The sequence below is a fragment of the Bos indicus genome, chromosome 11 (genome assembly GCF_029378745.1).
Source record: "Bos indicus isolate NIAB-ARS_2022 breed Sahiwal x Tharparkar chromosome 11, NIAB-ARS_B.indTharparkar_mat_pri_1.0, whole genome shotgun sequence".
NCBI classification, from domain to species: domain Eukaryota; kingdom Metazoa; phylum Chordata; class Mammalia; order Artiodactyla; family Bovidae; genus Bos; species Bos indicus.
This window is the reverse complement of record NC_091770.1, coordinates 18,765,461-18,793,049: the sequence shown is the minus strand read 5'-3', so window position 1 is coordinate 18,793,049 and position 27,589 is coordinate 18,765,461. Positions and strand designations below refer to the sequence as shown.

Here is a 27,589-nt window from a genome sequence, read left to right as displayed (position 1 = left end):
GCACGTGCTAAATATTAATATTTACCTTTTGAATAAACAAAGGAATGAATGTGGGCTTCCCTGGTCCCTCAGACAGTAAAGAATCTGCCTGCAATGCAAGAGACACAGGTTTGATGCCTGGGTCGGGAAGATCCCCTGGAGAAATGAAATAGCAACCCACTCCAGTATTTTTGCCTGGAGAATTGTGTGGACAGAGGAGCCGGGTGGGCTACAGTCCAGGAGGTTGCAAAGAGACACGACTGAGCAACTAACATACACAAGAATGAATGAAGAATTAAAGTTACTCTAAAGTGAAAGCAGTAGCCTCAGAGGGCGCCTGTAAAGAACGCTGAGGATGGATTGCTCTGGGCTCAAAGAATCTACAACGACACTGCCATCTCTTCATCTTCCTATCCCATTATTTAATCTTAGAGCTCCTACTCTGAATGGCTCTAACCTCAGCTGCATCGGACCAACTCTCTCAGACTTAGACACTTCAAAGGCTTCTTCAAATAAGGTATACAAACAAATGAATTAACCAATCGATTAATTAAAATGATATAGTTTTATACATTCCACTACCACGGGTGCCAAAGTCTGTGTTCTAGGTTAACTTTCAGTCAGTTGCCATCAGTGGTCCTGAGGCTTTCTTCCACCAAACAGAGCACTCAAATGCTTCCTGCACCACCATCAATACACAGGTCATTTCATCTCACTTTTGGGGGGTTAACACTGATAGTCTTTTTCTTCCATTATGCATATTACCATCATATTAATCTTCCTAAAAATGCTCATACTCCTCCCATTACCTATAAACTCCAAGGTCACTGACAGCACCATATTCTTTCCCTGGGAGGATGACTCACAAATCCTTATCTCCAGCCCAGATCTCTGAGTTCCAGACTCGTAACTCCCATTTTCCCCTTGATTCTCCATAGATGCTTCCCAGGTGGCTCAGTGGTAAAGAACTCGCCTGCCAATTCAGAAGATACAAGTTTGATCCCTGGGTCAGGAAGATCCCCTGGAGAAGGAAATGGAAACCCACCCCAGTATTCTTGCCTGGGAAATCCCATGGACAGAGAAGCAGAAGAGTCAGACACAACCAAGCGACTAAACCACAAAAAACCTCCAAAGAGAGCTCAAACATCACAATGCACACTCAGTATCTACCTCATCTTACCTCCCATAAAGCTGCTCTCCTTGTATTCCACATCCTAGTACACGACACCACTAAACAGCCTGACCACTGTGCCCACCCCAAGGATCTAAACACCACCCCTCACTTTCAATTCCGGGAGTCTTTCTCTTCCTCATTCTCCAAAGTCAGCTGCTAAAGCCCATTGACTTGCCACTTTATCCTTCCCATCTGGCCCCCTCTGTCCATTCTCTTTGCTACTCCCAGGCTCTTCTTAAATTCTCCTTTCCCTTCTGCTGAGCTGCTTGACATGTCTCTCTGAGTTGGACTCCATCCCCAATTCCTCCACAATGCCTTCCTGGCTTTACCCCTCCCTACAGCAGTTCTTATTGTCCACCTTGCATAACACAACGATATAAAGTATCTCAAGACAATTTTTGACTATCTTTTCTTTAAAACATCTTACAGAGAAAAAAATAACATAGCCTAAAATTAAAAAACTTTAAACATTACCTCTAAGGGCTTTCAGCTAAAACAAAGGAGGACATTCTTAAGTTCCAAGAGTCTTCCTCCTTTGGCAAAATATTCACTGTGTAGCTCCAAACAGGAATGAGTTTCACAGAACCCATACTATTCCAGTAAGCCACGTGACACATGATACAGCAGTGCCAAACATGTGACTTTAGGAACACATCTTATGGACCCCACGCAGATATCCCTCTGGCTAGACTCTGCCTGGTGATAAAGCAGTGTGAACTGGGTTGATTTTATTTTTCTCCAGAAGCTCCCCACAAGGCTAGACCTCCATGTAGAAAGGGCAGATTTTTCCTCAAGGATGTGTGTCTATCTTTGTAGTCCTTAACATGCTTACCATGAAGATATACATGTATGAGTGCTACTTAATGACTTAATTACATAAAAAATTATCTAAACGACAAACAGCTCTACTTGGGTGTCAAGTTCAATTTATCTGAAACAAAGCTCCCGAGTTCCCCCTTAAATCTGCTCTTGCACCTAGTAAAAAGTACTACAATTTGCTTAAACTCCAAATCTAAGAGTTTTCCTGGACTCCTCTTTCTCTCAGCCCTACACGTAATCCATCAACAAGCCTAGGACCAAATCACCTCCCATCCACGCCTCTTCTCCATCTCCAGCTCTCTCGGGTCTAAGTCCCCGTTATCTCCTATCTGAACTTATCTTACCTGTGGACACTTTCCCATTCTTGCATCTTCCCAGTCTCCCCATAAGTCTTAATTCGCCACCATCATGTTTGAGAACATGTATCAAATCACATGACACTCTTGTTCACAATCCTTTGGCCACTTTCCTACATACTCATCACAAAATCCTTAGCATCATCTACAAGGCAGGGCATGATCTGGCCCTCACTCCCTTCTCACTCTCGCGCATGATCTTCCAGCCACCCTGACCTTTCTTGCTTTCTCCTGACATTCTTTCAGCACACCAAGCTTGCGCTCACTGAGGGCTTTCACACTTGCAGTGTCCTATGCATGGATTTCTCTCCCCTCAGATTATCACCAGTTCGACTCCTTCTTACAGTTGGATTTCAGGTCAAATGTTCTTCCTTCAAGGAAAACTTCCCTGACACTGACATCCATATCTAAAACAACTTCCTTAATCAGCCCAGTAATTCTCTACCACATCATCCTGGCGATTACTCTTCGTAGCTCTTATCACACTTGTGATACTTTCCTCTCACTTCTGAGTTTGCTGTCACCCCTCCCTTTCTGAATGTGAGCTCCACAGGAGCTGTATCCTCAGCAACTGAACTATGACTAGTATACTTGGCACTCAGTGAATATCCGCTGGATGGAACAATATAGACGAATGTTTTCTAGCGTGGTTGACATCCTTCTCTGAATTGGACATGATTTCATATTCCTGATTACTTCTCAAATTTATTTCAACCCCTCTGAATTACAGTATATTTTTTTTTGGAAAATAAAAGCTACTTACCCCAATCTGGAGTCATATGCAAGCTTAAAAGTCCAACTTATTCACCGTATCATGGAAGTCTTTCATATCAACTTTAGCTTCCATTACTAAGCCCAGAGAGGTCTCTCCAGAAAACCTTTGGGGCAGCTGCAGAGGCTGGTACTGCTCTTGTTAATGTGGTCCCCTCTTCTGATGGTCTTTGTTAATGTGGCCCCTCTTCTGATGGTCTTTGTTAATGTGGTCCCCTCTTCTGATGGTCTTTGTTAATGTGGTCCCCTCTTCTGATGGTTTTTCAGTTTAACTTTTGGGGAGCTCAGTACAGCATACACCAAGACAATAAAAATAGGTAGCATGGCATAAAACTACAAGCTTTGTTAAGATCAAGGTGGGAAGACTTGCAGGTCATTCCCTGTCCCTCCTTCCTCAGAGAAATACAGATGATTCTGACAAATCATTTTGTACATAAGGCAAGACTGGCTGTTATCCAGTATGGTATTTCCTCTAAATTTGTGACAAACTTTATGATGTTGTATTTATTAAAATCCAGGACCAATGACCTCCCTTTTAAACAAATAAAATACCCAGGAACCTTTCTTTAAAAATACCCTGAATCGTCATTATTCTTCATAAATCTTTACTGACTAAACTGACTTTCATGCATTTTTTTAAAATGTTGTTGCAATTATGCTTAAAATTCAATTCATGTTCAGAATTCACTCACAAAACACAGAAATGAAGACCCATGCTTTTTAGCATGATGCTCTGGCAAGAACACTAGACCTTCTTCCTTATGCTAAATACATACATACCTTCACACTACAGAATGCCCCAGAGAACGGTGCTTAAAGGAAGGCTTTCATTAACTAATCACCTTCTCATAAGAAACTGCAAAAGCCAAGTCTAAATTTATCACGTCATGCATCATCTTGAGACTTAATCTCACTTGGCTCTGCAAAAATCACCCATGCTCTGCACCACCCTCCCTCCTGAATACCTACTGGGCCTTCTAGAACTCAGACTGTCATCGCCAACGTCCCTTTTGCTGTCATTCTCCCCTCGAGATGCGCCTTCACCTCTGTGCTCTAGTGAACACCTGCGTCCTCCCTGACTGTACTCTGCCCCCTGAAATCCTCCAAAGTGGGGATGGCTTCACCTTCCACATGCCATAAGTCCTGAGGGTGGGGAAGGGGTCTTCTTGGTTTTTGTCACTACTTTCAGACCATTCTTCCTTTTCCCCTTAAAAAAAAAAAAAACACCTTGTTTGCATGAAGCACATGCAATCAGATGCTGTCCCAGCTCCATGCAAGTGTTGCATTATCCTCTTACAGAACTTCTGCCTCTTGGCCATTCCCTGTTCACTGCTGCTTCCTCCTTGCCAGGAGTGATGGCCTGGCTGGTCACCGTCTAAGTACTCTCCTGCATAACTCAATGTCAGGGCCCTTCGCTTTCTATAGGACCCACTATGAAAAACCCCTACCCTAGTTAAATCTACCTTTCCACCTCTGCTGCATGCGCCAGAGCCAGAGAAAAGCACACAACTGTGCTGGCTGTTCTCCCTTCAAATTTATAGCCACTAACCTCAAGCATGCTGTCAGCACTAGCAGATGACCCTAATACACTTCCCTACTTAGTTCACTCCTCTTCTCTCTGAGTTGTCTATTTTCCATTTCTTCTCCCTCCTCAATTTTTCACACCCTTCTTCCACCTCAACGTTAGCTGACAACCTTGTTTTATAACCTCTGAGAAACAGGAACAATTTTGCTCCTCTCCCTCCTCAATGCCTCTGCTTCTATAATCATCACCATTCACATTATTAGTTTCTCCCTTTTTACTAGATCATTCTTGTCATCAAACATGCTGTGACACTTGCCATATTTTTAAAGCCCTTTTTGACCTTAGATCCCTCTGAAACAACCACTTCACTTGTCGGTTCCAAGTTTTGAGATGTTTTCCCATTGCTGTTACTTGTACCATCATTCTTCTACTATTTCAGGTTAGGAAACCAGAGTCACCTTTGTATATTTTCATCCCTCCCTTACCTATAAGCAGATACTTCATGTTCTTCCATCAAAATGACGTGCATCTGTCTGCTCTTCCTTGCTTTTCCCTTGCCATCCCCTAGACCCGTCTCTAGTGGCATTACATCTAAATAATGTAAAGAGCTCTCCTACAAGCCTCAACTGCAGAATCTTTCCCTGCTAATACATTACACAACCCCTGCAACTCCAAACTGCCTAACATGGATTTCTTCACGCTCTGCTTCTCTTGGCTCATAAACCTACAGTGACTTTTGATAACTCCTATCACTGGGCCTGAGTTCCCTGCACCATGTGAAGGACATTTCATCATCTGGTCCTGTCCTGACTCCTCATCTTTAGTTCCTATCTACCTACAGACATAAAAACTTGCTCTCCTACATTCATTTCCCAAGTATCTTACACATAAGTCATGCAAATCTCACTTGGACATTTCATTGTTCTGTCCACATCATTCTGCCTGGAATCCATCACCATCCAAATTCTAAACTGTTCAGACTCTAACTCCTCCACAATACTTTATCATATAATTCCAGGTAACATTTTTTTGGCCCTAAGTTCTTATAGCATTCCAAGTCCTCACGCTATTAATGATTTAATTATATGCAGTGATATACCATCACTAACTTTTTCATTTGCAATATACTTGAATATAGAGTTTTTTCTTCAACACTGTCTCTCAAGAAAGGAAACCCCACAGAACTGACTTCTTACAAGACCTCAAATATTACAGGGTGCTTCATTTTAAAAAAACAAAGCACGGATATAAACAGACATTTCTCCAAAGAAGACACGTGGAGGGCCAAAAAGCACATGAAAAGATGCACAACATCACTAATTATTAGAAAACCGCAAATCACAACTACAATGAGGTATCACCCTACACCAGTTAGAATGACCGTCGGCAAAAATGTATACACAATAAATGCTGGAGAGTGTGGAGGAAAGGGAACCTTCCTACATTAGTGCTGGGAATGTAAATTTGTACAGCTACTATGCAGAACAGTATTGCATGTGTGTATGCTCAGTCATGTTGGACTCCCTGTGACCCCATGGACTGTAGACCCCCAAGTTTCTCTGTCTATGGGATTTCCCAGGCACAAATACTGGAATGGGTTGCCATTTCCTTCTCCAGGAGATCTTCCCGACCCAGGGATCAAATCTGCTTTCCCTGTGTCTCCTGCACTGGCAGGTGGATTCTTGTTTTTTATTTTCTTATTGAAGGATAATTGCTTTACAGAATTTTGCTGTTTTCTATCAAATTTCAATATGTATCAGCCATAGGTATACATATATCCCCCTCCTTTTTGAACCTCCCTCCCAACTCCCTCCCCATCCCACTTCTCTAGGTTGATACAGAGCCCCTGTTTGAGTTTCCTAAGCCATACAGCAAATTCCTGTTGGCTATCTATTTTACACATGGTAATGTAAGTTTCTATGTTCTTCTATCCATACATCTCACCCTTTCCTCCCCTCTCTCCATGTCCATAAGCCTATTCTCTATGTCTGTTTCTCCACTGCTGCCCTGTAAATAAATTCATTTTTTAATACTCTGTATATGTGAATTAGAATACGATATTTATCTTTCTCTTTCTGACTCACTTCACTCTGTATAATAGATTCTAGGTTCATCCACCTCATCAGAACTGACTCAAATGGGTTCCTTTTTATGGCTGAGTGATATTTCATTGTGTATATGTACCACAACTTCTTTATCCATTCAGTTGTTGATGGACATCTAGGTTGCTTCCATGTTCTAGCTGTTGTAAGTAGTGATGCAATGAACAATTGGATACATGTGTCTTTTTCAACCTTGGTTTCCTCAGGGTATATGCCTAGGAGTGGGATTGCTGGGTCATATGGTGGTTTTATTCCTAGTTTTTTGAGGAATCTCCATACCATCTTCCATAGCGACTGTGTCAATTTGCATCCCCACCAACAGTGCAAGAGTGTTCCCTTTCTTCCACATCCTCTCCAGCATTTATTGTTTGTAGACTTTTTGATGATGGCCACTCTGACCAGTGTGAGGTGATATCTCATGGTGGTTTTGACTTGCATTTCTCTAATAATGAGCGATGTTGATCATCTCTTCATGTGTTTGTTAGCTATCTGTAGGTCTTCTATGGAGAAATGTCTGTTTAGGTCCTTTTACCACTTTTTGATTAGGTTGTTTGTTTTTCTGGCATTGAGTTATATAAGCTGCTTGTATATTTTGGAAATTAATCCTTTGTCAGTTGTTTCATTTGCTATTATTTTCTCCCATTCTGAGGGTTGTCTTTTCACCTTGCTTGAAAGAAAGAGGAGAGTGAAAAAGTTGGCTTAAAGCTCAACATTCAGAAAACTAAGATCATGACATCTGGTCCCATCACTTCATGGCAAATAGATGGGAAAACAGTGGAAACAGTGTCAGACTTTATTTCTGGGGGCTCCAAAATCACTGCAGATGGTGATTGCAGCCATGAAATTAAAAGACGCTTACTCCTTGGAAGGAAAGTTATGACCAACCTAGATAGCATATTCAAAAGCAGAGACATTACTTTGCCAACAAAGGTCTGTCTAGTCAAGGCTATGGTTTTTCCTGTGGTCATGTATGGATGTGAGAGTTGGACTGTGAAGAAGGCTGAGCGCCGAAGAATTGATGCTCTTGAACTGTGGTGTTGGAGAAGACTCTTGAGACCCCCTTGGACTGCAAGGAGATCCAACCAGTCCATCCTAAAGGAGACCAGTCCTGGGTGTTCATTGGAAGGACTGATGCTGAAGCTGAAACTCCGATACTTTGGCCACCTCATGCGAAGAGCTGACTCATTGGAAAAGACCCTGATGCTGGGAGGGATTGGGGGCAGGAGGAGAAGGGGATGACAGAGGATGAGATGGCTGGATGGCATCACTGACTTGATGCACCTGAGTTTGAGTGAACTCCGGGAGTTGGTGATGGACAGGGAGGCTTGGCGTGCCGAGATTCATGGGGTCGCAATGAGTCGGACACAACTGAGCGACTGAACTGATAGTTTCCTTTGCTGTGCAAAAGCTTTTCAGTTTAATCAGGTCCCACTTGTTTACTTTTGATTTTATTTCCATTACTCTAGGAGGTGGGTCATAGAGGAACTTGCTTTGATTTATGTCATCGAATGTTCTGCCTATGTTTTCCTCAAAGACTGGCAGGTGGATTCTTTACTACTGAGGCACCTGGGAAACCATGGAGAACAGTATGGAGGTTCTTTAAAAAACTGAGAACAGAACTACCATATAACTGAGCACTTCCACTTCTGGCCATATACCTGAAGAAAGCCATAATTCAATAATTTGAAAAGATATATGCATCCCAATGTTCACTGCAGTACTACTTTCCAATAGCCAGGACATGGCAGCAACCTAAATGTCTATCAACAGAGGAATGGACAAAGAATATGTGGTACACATACACAACAAAATATTACTCAGCAATAAAAAGAAAATAATTTCATTTTTGAGATTGTCAAACTGAGTGAAGACTCAACACAGAAAGACAAATATCATATAATACCACTTATATATGGAATCTAAAAAAGGGTAAAAATGAGCTTACTTACAAAACAGAAGTAGAGTATCTGGATACAGAAAACAAATTTATGATGATCAGGGGATGGGAACTGGGACTGACATATATGCTTACCATACATAAAATAGATAAGTAATAAGAATGTGCTGTATAGCATAGGGAACTCTGCTCAATGCTCTATAATGGACTATCAGGGAAAAGGATTTCAAAAGAAAGATATGTATACATATACATATATATACGTACATGTATAACTGATTCACTTTGTTGAACACCTGAAGCTAACACAACATTATCAACTACACTCCAATAAAAATTAAAACAAAACAAAAACAAAAAACAAAAAAGCCCCACGAAATCCCCTGGAGTAGGAAATGGCAACCCACTCCAGTACTCCTGCCTGGAAAATTCCAGGGACAGAGGAACTTGGAGGGCTACAGTCCACGGGGTCGCAAAGAGTTGAACACGACTGAGCAACTGAGCATGCACACACAATTTGTGGAAGATACATTAACCTTAAATGACCTCTGCCAATCCTACTTTTGGATTTTTTATACAGAGGCCAGACAGAATCTGTTAAAAAAAAGGGGGGGGGGCACGAGCATAAAGAAATTTAATCAGCCACAGTAATTATTCCTGAGGGAATAATCTCAAAATTGGAAGTGGTAGATCTCGTAAACAGCCTTTTCAGAAACACTTTAAAAATCAACGCAGTGAATCGCCACATTGTAAAGATCATAAACACACACCTCACTAATTAAACATGCAACTGTCCTAGTTCTATGTGCAAAGACACCCTGTTTGGAACAAAACTTGTGATAACCTGGATTCCAAATCAGCTGTATCTCCAACAATTTAAATGGCAATGAGGAAGGTGTGCTCAGAAACAGGTGTTAAATGACACAGAAAACAGCTCCAACAGACAATGACAGTGACGGAAATGCACTTGAGATGTGACTAAAACAGTTCAGTAAAATATAAGAAGAGCAAAAAGTAATCCTCTAAACTGCTATATGATGTGACTTAAAATATGCATGAATAATTAAATGAATTAAATAGATATTTGACCGTTTCATCTATGTCCCTGAAGATTTATACACTAGTTGGCAAAAATACTGAAAAGCAGGCAATAGAGGTGAGGACAGGGGTGAGCAAAGAGCCTCGAGACAAGACGAACGAGCTTGGTTAACTGTTGTCAATGGCATGATATGGTTCAAAAAAGACTTTACGGGCCTGTCAGTCATCCACTGTGTAGAGCTCAAGTTTTCAATTTTCAAACTGAAGGACTAAACTAAATGTTATCTAAGATTCCTGAGGTTCTAAAACTTTATTTCTTTTGTTTTCTACTCTATTATTTTAATGATCCAGCAGCACTGGAAAATACAAACAGAAATGCTATTTTTGAGGCTACTATACATTTCTTAATGGGCTTCCCTGGTAGCTCAGCTGCTAAAGAGTCCACCTGCAATGCAGGGACCCCGGTTCAATTCCTGGTTTAGGAAGATCCACTGGAGAAGGGATAGGCTACTCACTCCAGTATTCTTGGGCTTCCCTGGTGACTCAGACGGTAAAGAATTCCCCTGCAATGCAGGAGACCTGGGTTCGATCCCTAGGTTGGGAAGATCTCTCAGAGAAGAGAATGGCTACCCACTCCAGTATTCTGGCCTAGAGAATTTCATGGAGAGAGGAGCCGGGCAGGCTGCAGTCCATGGGGTCGCAAAGAGTCGGACACGAATGAGTGACTTTCACATTCATATACACTTCTTACTCTTTACAACCATTTAATATGTCTTCGAAACAATACAATTCAAAAACTTCAGTCCTGCTCTACTGCTTTTATGAGCTTGATTTTGAACTTGAAAAATCCTCAGTATTCCAAACTGTACTACCAGCTTCTCTATCATCATAGAGATATAAAGTATATTTTGCAGTAACGTGGGTAAACCAAGAGACTGTCATACTGATTGAAGTCAGAGAAAGACAAATATCATATATTACTTACATGTGAAATTTAAAAAAATGGTTACAAATGAACTTATTGACAAAACAGAAATAGAGTCACAGATGCAGAAAACTCATGGTTACCAAGAGGGGAAAAGGGGGTGATAAACTGGGAGAGTGGGATTGACATATATACACTACTGTATATAAAACAGATAAGAAGAACCCACTGTATAGCATGGGCCACTCTATTCAATACTCGAATGAACTACGTGGGAAGCGAATCTAAAAGAGCGGCTGTATGCATATGTATAACTGATTCACTTTGCTGTACAGCAGAAACTAACACAACGCTGCAAATCAACTAAACACCAACAAAAAGAATGACAGAAAACAAACAAACAAACACGAGAATGTCTCATTCAGCCCTCTTTCCCCGCCGAGTGGAACCTGGGGCTCTGAGAGAGTTCACTGCTGCCCAGGGGCACGGCTGAGTCCGAAGCCCAGGCCTCATCCTCTGTGAATTCCAGCAACGAGTCATGGCACCCAGCTCTGGCTATGTCACTCCTGATTACTGCAGTCATGAATCATACCTTCAAGTCCTCCATCCCTCATCTAGGTTTTATGCATGAATGTACAAAAGTTATAGGCCACGTTAGTATAATTTTCTTGTTATTTTAATGTGATTTCTGACTTCATTCCAGAAGGAAAGCACCCAATGACCTGTCCACACCCACGTGGTTTTGCCCCATGATAAAGCCCACTTCAGCCTCTAACAGTCACTGCACAAGGCTCCCACCTCCTCTAAACTGCAAGTTCTTGCAAGACTGCATTTCTAATCGGCACTCTCCTCCTGGAGCACCACCCTACGGTAAATCAAGCAGAATGGACATGGTGACAACAGATGCTGATCTCAAACGCCTCGTGTAATATCATCCATTATGCAGAGGTGACCTAGACAGGCAGGCGCAAACTACTTTGCCTGTACTGCCCCAGCATCACCATCCCATGGCTTTTCAGAAACACACACATATGCGCAGACACACATGCATGTATACACCATCACATCCACACCTGGTCAACTTTCGGAATTTTGTTTGAGATCAAAGCTACTACCCATCTCTGTAAGCTCGTCTTTGCCTTTTCCAGCTCAAATACCATCACTGCTCAGAGTTACGTGATGCTAAGGCTTGCGACCGAAAATGAATACTCACCTTCAATCCTCTTTAAAGCTGAAAGGCACATATCCTTCCTTGGAAATTCGAAGGGATTGTTACAGGTTCGAATGGTGTCACACTCACATTTCCCATTGATTAGATTGCAGCCAGAGACAAGGTTTTCATTGCATGGTTCAAAACCAAGCAGTTGGTCATCATCCCAGTTCTCATCTGGAAAACAATTAACAACCACATAATGTTTGCTTGTTAGCTTCATTCAAAGGCCTGTCTGCAAGCAAAAATGTGTGAAGTTGTCAAGATTAACATCCAATGTTGAACCTCAATTCAGGAAAGGCAGTCTGGCTCCAATTTTACAAATGAATGAAACCCAACCTCCTAATAAACGAGAAGACTGAAATATAGCCAGTCGCATCAACATTAGTTAGCTATATCTACAAACATTTCTAATCAAAAACTACTACTCCTCTAATGTGTTATTACAGTAACAATTGAGATTCCTTTAAAGTTTTTCATTTTAAACAAAGATTCCAAGATTTTCCCATGTTCAATAAAACTATAGGAGCTGCATCTGTCAATCTACAAAATTATTCCAAAAAACTCCAGTTTTTTTTTATTTTTTATTTTTTTACCGCATCTGATAGAGACTAGTTTCAGGTTTAAAATACTTCTGAAACTTCATACATCAAGGCAGTGCTATTAAATATAAACAGACACCACCCTCCAATGAATGCACTTCAGTTCAGATGCTAAGGCCCATCACTGCCGACAACCAAGGTCAGGAAAAACAACAAACAAAACTAAGGGCTACAGCCTAGTGAGAGGCTGAAGCCGTCCAATTCTGAAGCTGAGACCAAATCAATGTCCGGGTCAAGGAATGGAGTTGACTGTAAGAAATAAAGTGAAAGTATTAGTCACTCAGTCGTGTCCAACTCTTTGTGACCCCGTGGACTGTCCATGGGATTCCCCAGACAAGAATACTGGAGTGGGTTGCCATTTCCTTCTCCAGGGGATCTTCCCAACCCAGGGACTGAAGCCAGGTCTCTCGCACTGCAGGCAGAACCTTTACCAACTAAGCCACCAGTGTGAAAGTCACTCAGTTGTGTCTGAGTCTTTGCGACCCCATGGACTACACAATCCATGGAATTCTCCAGGCCAGAACACTGGAGTGGGTAGCCTTTCCCTTCTTTAGAGGATCTTCAATCCAGGGATCAAACCCAGGTCTCCCACATTGCAGGCGGATTCTTCAGCAGCTAAGCCACCAGGGAAGACCCTAAAATAGATTTTAAAACCAACTTTCAGGGACCCAGTTCAGAAAAATGAGACAAACATGACAGAACCACAGGCAGACTCAGTCCTTAACTGAATTCCTCGTAATTGAAACACCTCTTTAGGAAACCAGACTATTTCTCGGAGTCTCCGGTATGTTATATGAGTGTCCCCCTCTCTTAACATTATCTTTAATGGATACTTTATCACACCTTAACTGGGTACTGACTATTAAATAGTAAACATGTTTCTGATAACCATATCTTGAGAGAATATTTTTAAAGTGCTTGAATTTAAGGTACTTAAACCTGTTGCTCAAAGTAAGGCAGGTACAAAGCCATCTTAAGAATATGTTATTGCAGAAGACAGTGCAAACAAATGGGTATGATTTTTATAAGGCTAACTTTTCCTTCTGGTGACACTGTTGACTTACTAAGTCAGGAAAAGACTGTTTTCCCTCACTGAAATAAATAATTTTCTTGTCAAGGTGTCTTTAGAAGGATATCATTTACAAAACAAAGGGCTTCAGGGTGATTCTTTGAAAAGGGAGAACAGAAAATCTGTGTTTTGATTTCAGAAGATCAGGCTCTCTGATTTGATCAAACCTTCAACTCTCAATAGAATGATTTTAGAAGTTTAAACAAAAACAAAAGTTATCCGTTTGAAGATCTGCTTTCCTATTTAGTCTGGCTTTGGCCTTTAGAAATAACAGGTACATAACATGTACACAAAGGGACATTCCTATCTTCAAGATGGAAAACCAGAAAAATACACTGAAACAATTCCACAAGGTAAATGAATAGGTGATAATTTTGTCTTCAGTTATAATACATGATGAAATGGCTCAAGTAGATAATTTCTTATCTCTATATTTAATTGCTGACATGTTATTAGTACCACGAGCCTAATCCAGTTCTGTGAAATTTACCATGAAGAAACTGTTTGACTGAACATTCAAATTTGGAATTCAAAGTTAGTTCAACCCTAGGAATGTAAAAGCTAATAAGAAACTCAAGTAACATTCAAACCACTGGAAAACTGTATTTCTCCTCTTTCCTATCTCATTCCAAGAAGAAATTTTTATCACTGTCATTTTAAATATGTATAGTTACTGTATCACCAATGTGTTGATGGGATTCTGATGCGGATTTTTCCCTCACAATAAACATCCCTTCCCTCCATTGTAACTGGAGTTCCCTGACACATCACTCTTCATCCTGCAGCATCCTCTCATCTGTCTCCTTGCATTACCCCGTTAACTCACTCTGTCAGCAGAATCACCTTCCTCAAAAGACGAACTTGCTCATTGGCTGTCTCTCACCAACAAGACAAAGTCCAAATTTCTTATTGTAGATACGATTATGATACAGCCTGTACCTACTTGTACAGACTCACCGTGCACCAATCTCTCACACAACCTAATGCTCCAGTAAGTACAGATTCTCACCACAAACCCTCAAGGAACGCTCCCATGCCTTTGCTCACAGAGTCTCATCTGCCTAAAACACCTCCTTCTCCCCTTCCTCTTGATAACTCCTATTCATTCCAAGACCCAGGTCAAGGGGTGGGATGAGCTGGGAAACTGCATTGACCTATATACACTACAATGCGTAAAACAGACAACTAATGAAAATCTACTGTGCAGCACAGGTACCTCTACTCAATGCTCTGTGGTGACCCAAATGGGAAGGAAATCCAAAAAAGTGGGGATATGCATAGCTGATTCACTTTGCTGTACAGCAGAAATTAACACATTATAAAGCAACTGTACTCCAATAAAAATTTTTTAAAAATTAAAAAAACAAACAAACAAAAAAAACACCCAAGGCAAATGTCACTTCTTTGAGAAGACTTCTCCAGCTCTGAGCTGCTCTATCCTCCATGTTCCTATAAATACCTGTGCACACCTCTTATCCTTTCTAGTAATGGCTTCATATAAGTCAAACTTCCCCATTAGACATACAGTCCTCATGCACAAGAGCCAGGTCTTATCCAACTCTGAACATCCTTAACCCCTGATGTAGTAAAACATTCAATAACCATATTTCTCATGTCACTGATATGGTTAATACTGTTGTCTATGCTTTAAAAAAAAACACACAGAAAATGTCTTGTAAAAAAATGTATAGATATATACCAAGGAAAACTGTTTCATTATAATGAACTTGTTTACACAATAAAAATCTTATTCAAAAAGCTTATTAGTAAAGTGTTAATGAGGCAGGCATTTTGAAAAAATTTTCAGACATCCTTTGGTACCTTTAGGCATCATCTGTCATTATCTCTTTTCCAGATCAGCTCTAGACTTCAGCCTTATTACCTGGCTGGCATCAAGGGCACTTCCAAGGAGTCCATCTCAGGGCCAATTTGTTTTCACTGCCAGATGTTTTTCTCTGCCTCCCCACAGGAAGACCATTTTCCCTGAGAGTGGAGTCAGAATTAAAAGGCAACTTCCCTTAATACCCACCCCAGCTCCTTACTCTTCTCAGCAGAAGCCTCTTGGCAGAAATGACAGGCTGCACCTAATGGAGCACAGGTAAGCCTGGCCACCCCCGCAGGAAATGTCACGGCCACTGTGTCCAGTCAGGAGGCATCTGACTCTAAAGCCAAAAGTGTCATATGCTTTTGTTTTCTTTCTTGAGAGGAAACCCTTTCAATTCTATGCCCCCATCTTAATCAATACGTTGTTTTTCTTCTTGGCAAATAGTTTCCTTAGCAACCGCTGCTTCATAGGATCAAGTATAACATGCTCTTGAGACAAATGCTTTTGTGGTTTTCTATTACAGAACATTATACTTTAAAATAATTTATCAGCCAACCAACAGGGACTGAAAAGCAAAAACTGAGTGAGGTTTGATTATACAGAAATCAAATCTGAGCCCAACAGTGCTGCTGACAGCACTTGGCAAATTTGATGTTTTAAAATTTCTTTTCTTAAGTAAATCCATGTATACAGCACAAGGATCAAGGTTCTGATTCTGATTCAGTTTTTCATTTTTCCTTGGACTAGTTAAGGGTTAGAAGGGAGGGGGGGAAAAAGGAGTTAATAACAGGAATAGCTATGACAAACCTGGACAGCATATTAAAAAACAGAGACATTACTTTGCTGACAAAGGTTCATATAGTCAAAGCTATGGTTTTTCCAGCAATCATGTATGGATGTGAGAGTTGGACCGTAAAGAAAGCCGAGCATGGAAGAATTGATGCTTTTGAACTGTGGTGTTGGAGAAGACTCTTGAGAGTCCCTTGGACTGCAAGGAGATCCAAGCAGTCAATCCTAAAGGAAATCAGTCCTGAATATTCATTGGAAGGACTGATGCTCAAGCTGAAGATACAATTCTTTGGCTACCTGATGTGAAGAGTTGATTCATTGGAAAACATTCTGATTCTGGGAAAGATTAAAGGTAGAAGGAGAAGGGCATGACAAAGGATGAGATGGTTGGATGGCACCACTGATGTGATGGACATGAGTTTGAGCAAGTTCTGGGAGTTGGTGATGGACAGGAAAGCCTGGCATGCTGCAGTCCATGGGGTCACAAAGAGTCGGACACAATTGAGCGACTAAACTGAACTAAATAACAGGAATACTGCCCTTCATTTATATCAAGTAGTTTTTCTCTGGTGTTCTCCATATGACAAAAAGTAGTCTTTGAGACCGAGAGGTCAAGATATCTGACATACCTCTGCAAATGTATTTTTAAGACTGTAACTTCCGCAAGACACCAAATCCAAATGCTATTTTTTCTAAATATAAAATGAGAGAAATTTTATAATTTCATGTATGAATTAAAATACATGCATGTTCAAGTATAACTAAATATTTGAGTACTGTAGTGAACAGTCAATTATAACTATGGCTAATCTGACATCTCCAACTGGGATGTTTATAAGACAATGTGATGCTTTTCCTCGAGACAACTGTGGGATTTCAGTAGGCAGCATTATTTCATGTGTACTTTCCATTTCATTCCACAGAATATTCATAAGATATGTAACCAATGATTGAAATTTAGGAAAATTAGGACTTCCCTTGTGGTCCAGTGATTAGGAATCTGCCTGCCAACGCAGGGGACACAGGTTCGATCCCTGATCTGGGAGGACTCCATGTGCCAGGGGGCAACTAAGCCTGTGTGCCGCGACTACTGAGCCCGCGAGTCTGGAGCCTGTGCTCTGCAACAAGACAAGCCACACAATGAGAAGTCCATGCGTCACAGCTAGGGGGTAGCCGCCACTCACTCCAACTAGAGAAAGCCCCCTCACAGCAACAAAGACCCAGTGCAATCAAAAATAATTTAAAAATAAAAGTGTTTTTTAAAAGAGACTTAATAAAGTTAATAACATGTACTACTTCAATAACAGGCATTGTTAATGGAAACTGATTTTTTTACTTGGTTATTAGTATTAGTTTACTGCAACTGAATGGTAGTAACTGACTAACACAGTTTGGGGTCACAGCCTCTGCTCAGGCTAAGATGTCAGCAGTTTTACCAGCATTGCTTTTGTAGAACCAGTGCAAATGTTGACACACAGAATAAAAGCAAATAATGTTAGTATTACTGTGAAAATAACTCTGACCTCATGCACTACTTGAAAAGGTCTCTTGGGGTTCCCCCAGGGGTCTGTGGCCCACACTTTGTGAACTGCTGTTCTAAAAAGCAGCATGCCTCACTGGTACACTTAGGCCAAGACAGCACAGGAGTCAGGTTTAAGAACAAAAGGACACTGGTTACTTCTTCTCCTAAAAGCTACTGCTGCTGCTAAGTCACTTCAGTCGAGTCCGACTCTGTGCGACCCCAGAGACAGCAGCCCACCAGGCTCCCCAGTCCCCGGGATTCTCCAGGCAAGAACACTGGAGTGGGTTGCCATTTCCTTCTCCAATGCATGAAAGTGAAAAGTGAAAGTGAAGTCGCTCAGATGTGTCTGACTCTTCGCGAACCCATGGACTGCAGCCTACCAGGCTCCTCCATCCATGGGGTTTTCCAGGCAAGAGTACTGGAGTGGCCTAAAAGCTACTGCTGAATCATAAAAACACATTTCACTAATGTAACTTTACTTAATATATAATTTGGAACAAAATGATGTCAGTATAAAGTAGAAGGTGGGCTGTTCATGTGTGATTTTAATGCTACATTAATGCTATAAAAAGATTAAGAGCAAGTTCTCTCACAATAAAAGGAAAAGTCTGCAGTTAATGAATATGTTAAGAAAATATCTTATAATCTCATTTAAATTCCTTCCTCTAATGCAAGAAATGGCTGCTCCAGTGGCTGAACTTTTCACTACATTCAACTGTCTGGGGAGGTTGTGAATGAAAAAGCTAGAGATATTCTCCTCTGTGTTTAAAAATCATGATGAAGAAACTACCCCTGGATCTTTAATTCTGATGAAACCAGTGTCTGCAAGGCCCCACCCCCTGGAGGAAGCAGCATGAACTCAGGAGTGTGCGAGGCTGCAGAGATGGGCTGCTAGAGCCCAGATGCAAATGTAAAGGGTGGCTTAATTGAGTCTGGATCTTTATTTGGATTTTTATTGTTTATATTTGTCCTCTGTGTATGCAGTTCCACAGGTTTTGCATGACCTGCCATCCCTATTGTCCCCAACAGCTCTCTATAGTCTAATGAATGATTTTACAAAAAAAAAATTTAAGAGTGTACATGAGGTGCCAAGTCAGAAACACTTAAAACACCTGTGCGTCCAAGAGCCACCCTCAGTCTTATTCTGGACTTGGTGTTTCTGCTTCATGGACTACTTTCCAACATTCTTGATGATGCCTGAAATTCCTTCTTCCCACAGTTGATACAACAGATTCTAAGTGCAAAGGCTAGTGAGAAAGGAGCTGTGATCCTCAGGGTAGGGGAGGGGAAAAGGATGTGAAAGAGGAGGAATCTTGGAAGATGTACGAAGACTCATCAGCCGCAGATCTGGGAAGCAGCAGTCGTCGTTTAGTTGCTAAGTTGTGTCCAACTCTGTTGTGACCCCATGGACTGTGGCCTGCCTCGGGGGTTATATCCGCTCTATGCTCAGGAACCAGCCATGGCAACCCTGGCCTAACTGGACCTAGATTCCACTTCTCTACTCTTCAAAATATCTTTCCATCTGCTTGCTGGAGTCTGAAATTCCACTAACATGGAAAAAAATGTTTCAGGTATGACTGCACATATTGGACAAAGTACTGTGTGTTCATCTGAAATCTCCAACTTCCTGAGGGCACAAAGCATCCCCAGACTCAGAGCCTTACCTTTCCCACCTCATAAGAGCTTAGGGTGCCGCAGTTTACCAAACGCAGATACAACTGCACCCCATTATGTGGTATTCCACTTGCCAGAAATACGCTACAGCAGCTATTAAAAAGCAAGACACAAATTCATAGTACACACTCAGAAGCTCACAGTAATGGAATTCTGTTGGCAGAAGAAAGCCTGCCGGGAATATATATCAGATTAATTCTCCAGCTGTTCACATATCCCTGTGGCTACAGTAAGATGCAAATAGCTAATACTGGCATCTCTTTCCATGCCAGCCTAGAAACTCTGTTGTAATGTAAAATTGCTGCTCTTAACTCCCCCAACTTCTGGCTGGCTGTTATCAGGCATTCTGTTCTGCTCAAGGAGGAATCTAACATAGCGAGCTTTCATTCTCTCTCCTCCCAGCCTACGGCGTTATGTTCCAAAAGCTGGTGCTTCCCTCTCCTTCTCTTCTGCATGCTGCAATTGGCGCAAAGCAGGAAGGGCAAAATTATGGTTATCAACAGAAATGACTCACATTATAAACATTTGTTTTATAGGCATTTTCACAGAATAAAACTATGTTAGGCATATGTAGCTATGTACCAGAGTGGACAAAGTCTGAATCTAAAACAATGGAAATATTAAAATATGCACACATTTTTTTGGGAAAGATTCTTAAACCAATTTCAAAGATTCTTAAACAAACTCTATAAACATGTAACAAGCTTGATTCATATTATGTCCAAGTAGGGAAGTCTTGGAAAACAATGCTGATTCAATTGACTAAATCAATTTATAGTCAAACATGTGTGAACGAAAAGTAATGTTCTATTGCTGTAACTTTTGTCAGACACCACAGCAATACAACTATCAGATGACAACCACAGAGGAACTACAGCCATGTACAGTCATTCATTCACCCATTCATCATTCCTTTCAAACATTCATTCCTCAAACAGTTATTGGTATTCTATTAAAAATCAAGAACTGAACAAGGAAGTTACTAAGAACTTAAAACACTAGGAAAGAGGAGTTTACCGTACAATTTCCCACCACTCTAACCAAAACCATACCAAGTATGTGAATAAAATGTTCCTAGGAATCCTGAGACAGAGGAAAAGATTAAGGAAAGGATAATTTCCTTTTTGATAATAGGAAGCTGGTGGGGACAGAGAAGAACTTAAGAGAAGATAAGCAGTATCTCTAGAAACAAGGAATTCATGAAACAAGATGAGCAAAGAGAGATCAGGGCTGCAGAACACAACTCTATTTCACAATCCTGCCTAAAGCTGGGACTGTCTACCCTCAAGTGAAAGTGGAAAAGCAGACAGCCCAGAGTTCTGTCCTCATGGAAAGGAATCACAACCTTAGTTCTGTCATTCGAGTGACTCTGAGCAAGGCAGTTAGTCCTCTCAGCTCCAATTCATGTCATCACTAATATGGAAGTGTAATGGATAATCCATGAGGTCCCTTTAGACTTCATCCTTGTGTTTCCTCGACTCTGGCACCTTTGTTGAAATTGTACAGTTCAATTTACTAGACACAGTGTCAGAGAACCACATGCTTATGGTGGTCATAATTTAAATTTAAAAAAATTTCCCATTTAATGAGACCAGTTTAAGGTTTGGAAACCAATCACTATGCATCGTAAGGCAGGCCAAGGGTGCTTTTAATACAACACATATCACTTTGCAGGACCTTTCCAGCACATCTAGTCCTAGAGGATTTACTGGCTAAGGTCTCAACAGATTAAAACAGGATTGGCCTTGAATTGATAACTACTAAAGCACTGTGTCGCTACACAGTTGCCTCAACTTCTGTATATATTTGGAAATTTTTATGATAAAAATGTTTTTTAATGGGAAGAGACTATAGGAAAATTCATCAAATACTTAAAATGAAGAGCAATAGAAATGGCACAGGTTGATATTGATGGGACACAGTTAAGGCAGTGTTTAAAGGGAAATTTCACAGGAAATAAGGTAAAAAAAAAAAAGAGCTAAGCATTCAATTGAAATTAGAAAAAGAACAATAAAGCAAATCAAAAGAAACAAGAAAGATAGTATATGGAGAAAATGCCATAGAGATAAAAGCAACAGGGGTGATTAACATAATAAAAACTGATTCTTCAGAAAGACTATTATGATATCTCATAAATGGTTTATGACTAACAGTTCCATCTATGTATGCCACCTCATCCAGGTAGGTACTTGGACATATATTACTACTGTTTTCAATAGGTTTCTCTTCAGTGGTTTTACCAGGAAGTTAGACATTAAATGGTTACATTTTTGAAAATTTTTTTAAATAATAAAAACAAGATACTTCATTACTCATGGAAGCTCTACAATGAGTCTGACTGAACCCAGTGGTGTAGAACTCAACCCCCTACATTTCTTCTACTTTGAGACTGAATCCCAGTATTTTTAAAGGAAAACTTCAGGCCCTCTCCACTAGCCCATGCTTGCTCGGCGTTAGACCTGCTGGTCAGGCACATGCCATTATTAAGCCACACAGGCTTCTCTGAGCACGAATCTCCACTAAAACATGTAATTTCCTTGTTTCACCAGCTTTAAAGAACATTGGTACTGTTATCAAATGCACTGTTACTTACAAATTAATACATCTTAGTTGAGGGAAAAATTATCTTGGAGAAGTACTTAATTCTTTCACATTTCCTCTCTTCATCTCAATTCTCTAAAAGTCATCCTTTAAGCCAGATGATTATTTTCCTACAGAAGCGCTTTGGTGTAAATAACACCTAGTAAGGGTGTTCTAAGAACTGCCCTATCAAACTTCTTAAGGATGTGGAGTCAGGAAACAGCAATTTCCAAATGAAGTCCAACATCTGGCCGTTCAAGTCTCTGGCACAGAACACAAAGCCTTGTTTAGACTTGATCGCAGACCACCTCTTCACCCTCATCTCTCCCACTCTTCCCCACTCACTGCAGCAATACTTCATAATGACGTGCTCCCAAAGGACCCGTACTGTTCGTGACCCCCGGCTTTGCAAAGCCATTCTCTCTGGCTAAGAAAGCTGCTTCTCTTTACCTGCTTTGAAAGCTCCTATTTAATCTTTAATACTTTCTCCAGGTTTCATCTGCTCTATAGGGACTAAATCAAGAATTATCTCCTCTGTAGGAGTTCTACTACATATCCATTAGAATTATTTCATTTATGGCAGTATAATGAAATTGCTCATCTCATCTCCACCAGAAAAGTAGGTTCTTTTTTGTCATTGGGCTATCACAGGCCTTGCAAATAGTAGCTCAGCAAAATAAATATTTGCAGAAGGAATAAACAGGAACAGGAGGACCTGAATTTCAACAAAGCAATCCAAATCTTTAAGTGCCAAACGTTTTTGGAAAGTAAGTTTGGTGGTAGGAAAGACAGACAATTATTCAGAAATAGTTGAGAAACACCTTTTGATCCCAGTTTTTCTGCTGAAACATTAATACTGAAAACATTTCCTGTGAAACATTAATACTGACTCAAGTTTTCTTTCAGCCTCAACATTTTATTACCCAATACTTCCAAATATCAATAATATTTATGTCATGTTGAAGGGGTGAACGAATGTAATATTCCTCAACCAACACTGGATAAATAAATAATAAATAATAATAAACTCTTGTTATCTCCCTTCCTACCACTTTTGTCTATCATGACCATAATTAGATAATGTGACACAAGTTAATGCTTCTTGTTAGAAAGGTACTTGTGGGTATGAATAATACACAGTACTACTTTATAAATATTAATGTATGCTCCAACCTAAAATCTGTTAGTCAAATGATCAAGAATCAAACAGAAGACTAGATATGAGAATGCCATTTTTACTTGACTATACTCACCCCAAAGTATAAAGCACAACAGGGAAAAGAAGAAATGTGACCAGCATTCAAACAAGAACAACAAAATGAGCATGCTATTCTGAAAATAAGCACTCTGAGGGCTATTAATGTTTCATTATACTAGCTGAACAATTAACACAGATAATGAAACACATTTCACAACATGTCCCGCCCCTTCAGTCAATCTTCTGATAACAGCTAACATTTCCTAAGCCAGGACTTACTAGGTGCTTTCCATCGACTTCCACACAAGCAGGCAACGGGAGGAGCTGAAGAACAGGGAAGTGAGGTGGTCAAGAGCTGGACAAAACGTCAAGGCCAAGAGTCCAGAGAACCCGAGCACCATGGAAAAGAAAGGGAAGTCAAAGTCCTCAGTCATGTCCAACCTTTGCGACCCCCTGGACTATACAGTCCATGGAATTCTCCAGGCCAGGATACTGGAGTGGGTAGCCTTTCCCTTCTCCAGGGGATGGTCCCATCCCAGGGACTGAACCCAGGCCTCCCGCATTGCAGGCAGATTCTTTACCAGCTGAGCCACAAGGGAAGCCCCATAGAAAGGGAGGAACACTGTTATTCTTTCATCTCACACTGGAGCAGCCCATCTCAAGTGAACATGATGGTCCATGGCCGATGGTCATTACCCGAGGGGCCAGCAGAGCCTCCGACATGTTCTCAGCCAAGACGATGGCATTGCTGGTGCCTTTGGAAACATCTGGAAACCCGACAGTATGAGCGTGATCTCAACTATTCTAACATCCAGGAAACAAGGGTCTCCTTGTGAAAGTAATAATGCCTCCACATAAAGCCATACTCCTGAGGCGAAAGTAATGATTTCTAAGAGGTGTAATGATCTGTAAGTAGCATTAAGGAATCCTTTCAGGATAATGAATTAGTGAAACCAGTTAGCAACTGTTCTGAAAGAAATGTCTTTATAAATCAACTTGGGCACTGCTGTGAACCTCAACTTAGTGTTTCTTCAAAGTAAACCAAGTAGAAGATGATAAGTGAAAGAGTGATCACCTTTGATTCCAACAATTGTATTTCTAACTGATCCTTACCACTAACTCCCAATACTATTCTACAAAGAAATATCATCCCTGAATATCATGCACCCAAACCTTTAAACTTTTCTGTGAGCAAGTTTCTATGTGTGATCTTATTTATCCCTACACACTCCATGGATCTGCAGCTACCTGGTCCTGGCAACAAAACACAATTCACCAGCAATATTCAATGAACACTTTTTTCTTTTCTTTTTTTTTTTAACGTGCCTGGTTTCATTTTAAGTGAACGTTTGGTGTATATGTCCAGATCTCTTTTTTCTAAAAAAAAAAATTAAAATCCACATTGCTACTGTATGTTTATACGGGAAGAAGTATTAGAAATTAGCATTGAGAATCAGAGAAGTCCCTAGTGGTCCAGCGGTTAGGGCTTGGCACTTTCACTGCGAGCACCTGGGTTCAACCCCTGATTGGGGAACTAAGATCCCGTAAGATGTAAGGTGTGGTCAAAAAAAAGAAATGAGAATCAGAGTGACAACTGGGGTCGATTAAGAAATCTCACACCACACAGGGCCTCTCTGATACACTGATTCTTCAAGTCATCAAGTCTTTGAAATTTACCCTGGAACTCTTTTCCTAGAAGCAAATGTAGATAAGGGGGCAATGAAAAACAGGACTCTTGGACTTCCCTGGTCATCCAGTAGTGAAGACTCTGCACTTACAATGCAGAGAGCATGAGTTGGCAGGGGAACTAAGATCCCACAGGCTGTGCAGTATATGTGGGGGGTTGGGGAAGGGTGGGTTAGGACTCATGCTTAGGGTATGTCAAGAAATGAACATTAATCACTTGGGAGGTCTGTGTTTTATACAGCAATGATTTTATCCCTAAGATTCACGTGAAACAGACCGTAAGTGCAAATATAACAAGACCAAAAAAAAAACTAAGCAATTTTAAGAACATGTTTGAAAAATACATTTGCACATTTCCCTCAACACTGGAGTTTCCTCTGTGTAGTATTCGAACCTCCAAACCTCATGGATGCCAAGTTCTGAGACCCTGGGTGTATCGGTGACGACATCAACACTACCCCACCATCTTCAATGGCTCCCACTTGATTCCAGAGTCAAGCCTAACCCCTCACACTGATAAATGGGGCCTGTGCCTGGGTCCAACTAACCTCCCATAAACCTACCCTCTACTGAGTGGCCAGTACCTCTTACCTCCAGCACTGAAGCCTCAGGGCCTGGGAACCTGTGTCCCCTCCACCCAGAACGTCCCTTGCCCCTTCTGTGCCCACTCACTCCCCCACCCCTTCAGGATTCCAATCAAACTCAACTACTTGCCAAGAAGTTCCACGACCACTCCATTCATACTGCAAACCTCCGCATGGCTGTTCCCCTTCTCAGCTTCATTTTCCTGCACAGACTGCATATCCCTCTGGCACAGTCCATGTCTTAAGTATTATTTATAATATTGTTCATTTTGTCTCTCTCTACCAGAAAGCTCCAGATTGAAAGAAATTTTTGTCTCTCTTGGTCATAGTTCTGTCGTCCATACCTAGAATAGGGCTTAGCACAGTAGGTCCTCCATAAATACTTACTAAATCAATTCTGAGTATTCTGCTGTTTCCACTCCCTCTGCGAGGCATGGGCTTTCTTACACTAACTGGAAATCTGCGACCATTTTCCTGTGTGTGGCTTAAATGTCTTCTCCTTGAAGTTAACTTGATTTTCTCCCACCTACTTCACTTATCCAAAGACAAGGCGGCTGTGCGTTTGCAGCCGGATTCCGAGCTGCTGGAGGAGTGGGGGACTGTGTCTATCTTATTTCTAGAGCCACTTCATGCTGTGTTGCGTAGGATCCCAATCCTTACTTGATAAATGGTGACAATGAATGGGAAATTGGACTAGTGGACTACTCTGTTAACAATATCCTGTCTGTGGGGGGCGCGGGGCGGGGCAGGAAGTAGCAGCTTTAAAGATATTCTGTGGGTATGTAAGATTCAGGTTTACTTATGTTCTTCAATCCTTATGCATTTATATTTCATACCTTTCTGGAATATTTTAAGTGCAAAAGAATAAGCTTTATAATAATTCATGACTACCAGAGGCTGAGGAAGCAAGTATCATTTTGGTATTTTAAAATATTGCCAAGAAACTTTCTTTCAAAGTCAAAAAAGAGTTGATAAATTTCTTTCTGCATTTCAAATTTAAACACATGCATGCATAAACATACACATTTAGAGAATAACTAATTTGCTACCAAAACGAAACATAAAACCCACATAAATCACCCAGTCCTTTTTTCACATGCTACAACACCATGTATTCCCACATGCAATTAAGTAGGTGGGTTTTGCAAGATCTCGATTCTGTAATGTTATTCTATTCAAAGTTAGTCTTTATAGAGTAAAAGAAGCATCAAAAAAAAGTTCAAATGATAAAACTCATAATTTCTTGGAATATATGGAAATATATCTAAGTTAACTCCTACCTGAAAGGTTAAAAATTATTGTCTATTTTATTAGGTTCAAGATACCTTTCAAGAACCAATGGTTATTAGGATATAAAGGAAAACTTTAAATGTCGACCATTCCCAAAGGATGCTCTGCTCACATTCATAACCTATTTAATAAGGATCACAAATTTTCAAAGGATTAGAATATACAGAGATACATAGCTTTGACTTACATACAAGCACTTAACATGTTCTTTAATAATTCTGTTGTTTTAAACTTTCAAGTTTAGAGGACTGCTAGGTTCTCAGAGAAGTCCTAAGATGCACACCTTGAGTAGTGAGGCACTGGCCTGCCCACCTGCTGCACTGCCTGCAGCATCCCCACGGGCCTCACCTGGTGGCTTCTGGTATCAGTTAGGTGGAGGAAAGGAGCCACATACCAGTGAGGACTGAAAACCAAGACATCTCCACTTAACCTCAGGGCCACTACTCCCAGGACTCTGTGGAGACACGAGTGCCCTCACTTCAGCAGGATGTGTGGGACCACAGAACACTAATTATCATTCAAGACAACCCTGGGCATGGGAAGAATGAACTGACTCAGCCTGGAGAGATTCCAGCTGCAGAGGAAACCCAACCCCTTCAGGTATGTCGGCAGTCAGGAGGGTTTTCTTCTTAAACGGGTGTTGCGGAGACACTCGGCCACCTCTCGATTCTATTCCTTTCCCACGAGCATGGAATTTAACTGCAAACACTCGCCCACGAAAACTGGCTTGCCATCCTGGCAGACCTCATAAGCAGTCTGGCAACAGTGCAATGCTCCTGGTTTCACAAGGGCCCACATGGGGCATCTCCAAGTCCTTGCTGTGCATCCCACAAAGTGCTTTAATAGGGAGGAAGTGGAGGATATGAGGTGCCCTTACCCCAGAGCCAGTCAAGGAGCTGATGTCCAGTCAAGTGGACATCATCACTGAGGCTTGACCTCATGGTTTCTGAAAATCTCTTCGAGGGTGGTAACTG

At 41.0% G+C, this 27,589-nt stretch overlaps 1 protein-coding gene across 4 annotated transcripts in view; it reads right to left on the bottom strand.

The window, feature by feature from the left end:
* Positions 1 to 27,589, bottom strand: part of CRIM1 (cysteine rich transmembrane BMP regulator 1) — a 209,324-nt gene that overhangs the window by 155,988 nt on the left and 25,747 nt on the right. For 3 of the 4 annotated variants that reach the window (XM_070798502.1, XM_070798501.1, XM_070798500.1), the window contains exon 2: positions 11,800 to 11,973. The exons of the other annotated variant lie outside the window; for it this stretch is intronic. In XM_070798502.1, coding sequence (XP_070654603.1) covers positions 11,800 to 11,973 — 174 coding nt within the window. The remainder of the gene's footprint in view (positions 1 to 11,799; positions 11,974 to 27,589) is intronic. 4 annotated transcript variants of the gene reach the window in all.